Here is a 7439-nt window from a genome sequence, read left to right as displayed (position 1 = left end):
AAACAAGCCCACACACACACACACATATATATGTATATATATATATGTATGTATATATATACATATATATATATATAGATATATATATATATATATATATATATATATATATATATATATATATAGATATATATATATATGCGCAACAAATCTGTATAAAAATGTGATCAAATGACAGACACCATATATATATATATATATGAACACTGCAATTTCTCCGCTGAGATTTTAATTAATATATTTCCGGATGAAATAACAGCGAAGATATTTGAAATCAAAACGCATTGAAGGAATTTTGTCTTGCTGAACACATAAAAACGACAAAATCCTTTAAATATTACTTTCAAATTATTGTAGCGAACGTCAAATTGTAATGGATAAAGCTCCAATAAGCTGACAGAGTTTCAGTTGTCAACTGAAAACTTATAGCTCTAAAGTAACCTGTTTGGAAAACATATGCCTGAGAGTTTCTAATTCCTTTTCATCATCAGTTCTTCACCTTTATTGTTCATTATAATAATAAATAAGCACATTACTTCAAGTAATAATTCTACAAGTAACTGTAACGCAAAGAATTACTATTGTCTACTTCAGATCTGGAATGCAAGATCATGATACGTAATGACACCTTTGTCATTTAATGTACTGCTCTGTTTAAACAGCTTTAGAGATACATAGTCACGTAAATATCTTTATATATAAAAGAAAGGTTGTGTCTGTCTCCTACGATTTAGATTCCTAACTACTCCCACATTTTGCGGTGCAGTTTAACCAAAACCGGGTATCTTATAGTCGTGATTCATATCGAGCCCGTCTGGGTATTAGCGCGCGTCTACGATTTAAAAAAAATTACCATCATTTTTTTCCATTTTAATGCATTTTTTCGCTATTATATAAGGGAAGTAACTCTCTAAAAATGTCTACGATGAGTCAACGATTTAAAAAAAAAATTCACCATAATTTTTTTCCATTTTTAATGCATTTTTTGCTATTTTTTGGCTATAACTCTCTAAAAATGCTTATATAGTTATTTCCCTTACAAACCCGAGCAACGCCGGGCGATACTGCTAGTGTTTTATGAAAATGAAGTCGTAACAAATCTGTATAAAAATGTGATCAAATGACAGACACCATAAGACGGCGAGCTGGCAGAAACGTTAGCACGCCGGTCGAAATGCTTAGTGGTATTTCGTCTGCAGTAACATTCTGAGTTCAAATTACGCCGAGGTCGACTTTGCCTTTCATCATTTCGGGGTCGATAAATTAAGTACCAGTTACGCACTGGGATCGATATAATCGACTTAATCCGTTTGTCTGTCCTTGTTTGTCCTCTCTGTGATTAGCCCCTTGTGGGTAGTAAAGAAATAGGTATTTCGTCTAAATACTCTATAAATACAATATGCTTTGACGGTTTTTAACGTCCTCTCAGGCGTAATATACATATTCATATACATATTCAGTGGAATAGATGTTTCAGTGGAGACGAATTTTCTTTTCATGTCTCTAATTACTCTACTGCATAATATAACTATATTTCGAAATCTTATGGGGTATAAGCAAAAGATCGCATGTTCTTTAGTTTTATTATACGTTAAATGTTTAGCAGTATTTCGTCTATCTTTACGTTCTGAGTTCAAATTCCGCCGAGGTCGACTTTGCCTTTCATTCTTTCGGGGTCGATAAATTAAGTACCAGTTACGCACTGGGATCGACGTAATTGACTTAATCCCTTTGTCTGTCCTTGTTTGTCTCCTCTATGTTTAGCACCTTGTGAGCAATAAAGAAATAAGAAACGTTAGCACGCCGGGCGAAATTCTTAGCGGTACTTCGTCTGTCTTTACGTTCTGAGTTCAAATTCCGCTGAGATCGACTTCGCCTTTCATCCTTTCGGTGTCGATAAATTAATTACCAGTTGCGAACTGGGGTCGAGCTTATCGACTAGCCACCCCCTCCCCAAAATTTCGGGCCTTGTGCCTAGAGTAGAAAAGAAATGGCAGACACCATTATATGCTTCGCGAAAAAGGAAAAGTAATTTAATTTCATTCCGGTACCTTTTGAATTCAAGTTTTAGTGGAGACGAATTTTCCTTTCATGTCTCTATTTACTCTACTGCATAATATAACTATATTTCGAAATCTTATGGGGTATAATATTACCCATAGCTGGTTTCCAAAGCAAAAGATCGCATGTTCTTTCGTTTTATTATATTTCGATTTTAGTTTAAAGTAAAATTTTTTAAAAATAATAATTTTTAGACTCCATTTGTGATAATAAATTTGTGTCAGAATCGTTAATTTTTTTTCTTTTTTGTATTCTATAGTTTAATGCATATCTGGATAATCGGATTATAACTGTCTTGTCATATGTGTAATATCTAGAGAAGAGAGAAGACAAAATATCTTCGAAACACTCAAATATTTTACGTGTTAAATTTTCTTATCATACTACAATGCCTCGTTATTGCTCGTAGATTCTAAGACCTATAGAGTTTCATTATATCGTATATAGAAGCTTGTAATAGTGTAAACAGACGGGCAAGTGTTCAGCTATTAACTAATTGTGTGACAGAGAATGACTGAAATTCTTAACTGTCAGTGGATATTCAGACGTGAAGTGTTATTTAACTAACGGTTAACATTTAAATACACAGATACTCTATAAATACAATATGCTTTGAGGTTTTTTTAACTTCCTCTCAGGTGTAATATACATATTCGTATACATATTAAGTGGAATAGATGTTAAGCCATCAGCTTTTAATTTGGCGGAGAGAGATTGATATCATCAAACGGAAATGAATTCATAAGTGAATATAAGAATGTACGCGTCTAAATATTAAGATAATTCTACTGAAATATAATAATATAAACACTTTGTTCTAATTTTTAAGCTCATCTTGTAGCTAGTTTTCTTTTTCGAATTGTATTAAATTTTATTGAATTCTAATAGATTAAACTGTTTGGTGGGATGATAGGAAAGGCAAACCTATGAAGGATAACGGAGATTTACATCAGAGACAATTCGGAATAATATTCCCTACAACATTTGACATTTGCCATTTTGCTTTTGAATGATTTTTATATATAAAATTAGCATGATTTTATATAATTAATTATAATTAGACTATTTTATAATATTGTTGTTCCTCTCACAATCCTATTATGTTGTAGATGTCAGCAATTAATCTTCATAATATTTATTTTTAAAGGGAAAAGAAAACACGAAGACACAGTTTGGAACTTTTTTCCCACCTCTCTCTCTCTCCTCTCTCTCTCTCTCTTCTTGATATATATATATAATATACATATATTATATATATATTATATATATATATATATTATATATATATATATATATATATATATATATTCCAGGCGCCCCGTACCCCCCTTATCATTAATGTGAACACATATCTTAATAATTGGTACGACTCTCTGTTTGTCTCTCTCTCTCTCTCTCATTTTTACTTGATCTGTCCCCCTCTCTCTCTCTCTTTTCTCTCTATTCATCTTCTCTTTCCTCTGATCCTTTGGTCTAGTCTTCCACTACCCTCCTATTTCTTTGTCTCGCTCTGCACTCACAGGTCATTCTTCGACACCCATCCCTTCTCCTCTCTGATTCCTTCTTTCTCTCTCTTCTCTCTCTTTGTTGCGTTTTGTTCCCCTTTCTCTCTCTCTCTTCCTTTGCTTCTCTTTCTTTTCTTTTCCCTCTTCTCTGTCACGTGACTGTTGGCCGAAATCTGCCTTTCAGCTCCTGACCCTCGTCGTGTTAACATCGTTGTTTTTCGTCCGCCGCTATAAAGGCTTTTTCCAATGCGCCAGAGAAAAAATTTGTTTGCTTGTTATCAGTCGTAAGACACTTGTTGTTTTCACCGTAATGCTTCTGTATTTCATGTTTCTGTATTCCATTACTGTTTTTTTTTTTTTTTTTTATATCTGTCCCTTTTGCTGTCCTGGTGTTCGTATGCATTCGATCCTTCTTCCAGGAATCTACGCTTCCAGCTTAGTTTTTCTAATGCTCGTTGCTTAGTTTTTCTTGGAGGGCTGGCCGTGATCTAGTAATCTCAAGATAATCAGCCGAAATTACTACGATGATCCGGTTCTTGACTGAAGACTGAGGGGTTCGAATGTCCTGTCCATGTTTATTGTATCGTCTTCTAAGAGTTATACGTTCTTGTCCATGTTGTATTTTTCTACATACCTTAATATATATATATATATATATATATTTATAACTTATAAAATAAGGGCAAAAGAAAAATTCTAATGCCAAATATGCCGAAAAAAAGACAAAATTGTCAGTAACCATTATAATTTATGCGTCTCGAAACAAGCCGATAGAAGTTTCTAAAAAATCCCTTATTACCGTATTGGTCCCAATTTGGGGTTAATTCATAAGAATTTTTCCCTATATATATATATATATGTATAGAAATTAAATATAAAATATAAATTACAAAGTGGGACAAGAACGCAAAAACACACAAAGAGACGACACAAAAAACAGACGGGTCACTCGAAGCCTCTAATCTTCAGCCGGGAACCGGATCATCTTAGTAATTTCGGCTGTTTAATCTCGATATTACTCCGGGGTGGGCAAACTACGGCCCATGGGCCGCATGCGGCCCGCCATAGGTTTTCATGCGGCCCGCCGAGAGCTTTTATGAATCCCAACTTCTATGCAGATACTTCGTAACTGTTTCAGTTGTACGGTAATTCACAATAGTTTGCATTTTATTTCAGTTCACTGTTTCGCGCCTTCACAAAATTGTCCGCTGTTTGTTTGTTTCAGCTACTGTGAAGCGAGGAAAAATTTTGAGAAATATTCCCATGACAGCATAATAAAACACATTTCCGGGTGAAGATATCTTTTCTGTGTTTTCTCGTCAGACCCTACAAACTCAAAAATTAATAGAACAATGAAACAAGTATTGTGGCAATACAACGAGTCAATCGATATGCTTGAAACATTCAAATAAATACATCACGTGATAGATGGTGAAGAGGGCATGATGGACGATGCGTTTCGTTCCAATGAAGAAGCCGGCCAGGTTAATAAAATGGCTTGAACCAGCTTTTTCTGGACACAGAGCTGTGGTTGGTTATCATTCACTCTATCGATTATTTGAATTTAGTACAGACACGAGTGTTTCAAACTAGCTTTTGTTGTCTGATAACATTTACCCAAAATGAGTTGTTCGAAGCTATCTAAAAAGCGAAAAATTGAAGAGGAATGTCGTGTTTTTAATGAAAATTGGACTGAAAAGTATTTCTTTACTGACGTTGGAGTGAAAGCTGCATGTTTGATTTGTTCTGAAACAGTTGCTGTGTTCAAGGAATATAATTTGAAACGCCACTTTCAAACGAAGCATGCCAATTTTGGACACAATTTATCAAAACAAGAACTGCAAAAGAAAGCAAATGATCTGACAAAACGTTTGAAGCAACAGCAAAATGTGTTTGATAAAACTTCCTCTTTACAAAGGAACGCGACAAAGGCAAGTTTTATATTGGCCAACAAAATTGCAAAGCAAAACAAGTCATTCGCAGAAGCAGAATTTATTAAAGATTGTATGGTTGATGCTGTCAGCGTTGTGTGTCCTGAAGTTAAGTCAAAAGTAGAAGCCATTTCCCTGTCACGAAGAACTATTGTTCGTCGCATTGATGCAATTGCCGTGAATATTCATGAACAGCTGTTAACAGCCAGTGCTCGATTTCAGTGGTTTTCTATTGCTTTAGATGAGAGTACTGATATTCAGGATACTGCTCAGTTACTCATTTACATCAGAGGAATTGACGAAAACTTTGAAATTACAGAGGAATTGTTATCTATGGAGTCTCTCAAAGACACTACTACTGGAAAAGATTTGTTCAACAGTGTCATTAACAGTTCAATCAGGTCTGGATTAACCCTAAATAAACTGGCCAGCATTACAACCGATGGAGCTCCTTCACTCACCGGTAAACGTTCCGGCCTTGTGAAGTTGTTGAATGACAAAATCAAAGAAGATTTTCCACTACACAGTGTGTTGTCTTTTCACTGCATCATACATCAAGAAAGCCTTTGTAAATCATATTTAAAACTCAAACATGTGATCGAACCTGTGGTGCGTGCAGTGAATTTAATAAGATCACGGGGATTGAAACACAGGCAATTCCGAAGTTTCTTGGAGGATGTGGAGGCTGATTTTACTGATGTGCTGTACTACACAAATGTCCACTGGTTAAGCATTGGAAAAGTTCTTAAGAGAGTATGGGACCTCAAAGCAGAGATTCTTATGTTTCTCAAAATGCAAAACATCTCCTGTGACTTTTTAAACGAAATGGAGAGTGACGAATGGGTTTGTGATTTTGCATTTGCTATGGACATAATGCAGAAGCTGAATGAACTTAACACAAAACTGCAAGGCAAAGGTATATTTGCTCATGAATTGTACCTGGAAGTGAAAGCTTTTCGATGGAAGCTTGGACTTTTTGCCAAGCAGCTGAATGAGCAAAAATTTATTCACTTCCCTCTGCTGAAAACACAGTCTGTTACACAAGAATCATCGGACAAGTACAGTTCCCATTTGATGGCTTTACAAAAGGAATTTATTAGAAGATTTGCTGATTTCAAGGCAGTTGAAGGCCTGTTCGATTTGCTTAACTCACCTCTTGCCTGTGACATTGAAACAACTACCGAGGAACTGCAGATAAAACTGATTCATTTGCAAGCCGACAATTCTTTAAAGATGATGTTTGAAAGTAAACCACTGGTCGAGTTTTATGCTTCTCTACATTCAAAAAAGTTTCAAAATCTAAAAACATTTGCAAGAAAGATGTTTGTGTTGTTTGCATCAACTTACATATGTGAGCAGACTTTCTCCATCATGAAAATTAACAAGGGGAAGAATCGATCACTTCTCACAGACTCAAATCTTCAGTTAGTGTTAAGAATCAGCACAAGCAACTTGACACCTAATTTTGACAAACTGGTAAATGACAGTAGTCAGCTGCATCATTCTCATTGACATTGTTATTTACAGAGCCGCTTTGTTTTTCAAATAAATGCTTCGGGTGACGTTTCTAATTTCAGATATCAATTCATATTAATAAACTGCTATTTCTCTTTAAAATCTTTTATTTTGGGTATCCTAGAATTTAAGTATAATATTCATCATGGTTGTCCATAATATTAAGAGGTGGTTGTCCACAATTAGTGCAGATTTTACTAGGAAAATTCCGTTCCTGGCAATTTGTAAGCAATAACAGGCTGTCCAAAATAACCGAGGTTCCTGTAAAAATTTCAACTATAGGAGCAAATAACCGAAAAACATGAACCCGATGCTCTAAAAAATAAATTAAATCACTTAAACCAGGAATATTTCACATTTCCTTTCAATCAATTGTGTGTTTATAGGTCTATAACCGCCTTTAAAAATATTTTCACTTGATTTTTAT

At 34.8% G+C, this 7439-nt stretch overlaps 1 protein-coding gene across 1 annotated transcript; it reads left to right on the top strand.

The window, feature by feature from the left end:
* Nucleotides 1–5188: 5188 nt before the first annotated feature.
* On the top strand, nucleotides 5189–7009 carry LOC115217683 (general transcription factor II-I repeat domain-containing protein 2-like). The gene has a single exon (XM_029787434.1). The coding sequence runs from the start codon at nucleotides 5189–5191 to the stop codon at nucleotides 7007–7009; it is 1821 nt and encodes a 606-aa protein (XP_029643294.1).
* The last annotated feature ends 430 nt before the right edge of the window (nucleotides 7010–7439 follow it).

The sequence above is a fragment of the Octopus sinensis genome, linkage group LG11, assembly GCF_006345805.1.
Source record: "Octopus sinensis linkage group LG11, ASM634580v1, whole genome shotgun sequence".
In the NCBI taxonomy this organism is placed as follows: Eukaryota; Metazoa; Mollusca; class Cephalopoda; order Octopoda; family Octopodidae; genus Octopus; species Octopus sinensis.
This window is presented reverse-complemented; position numbering and strand designations above follow the sequence as displayed.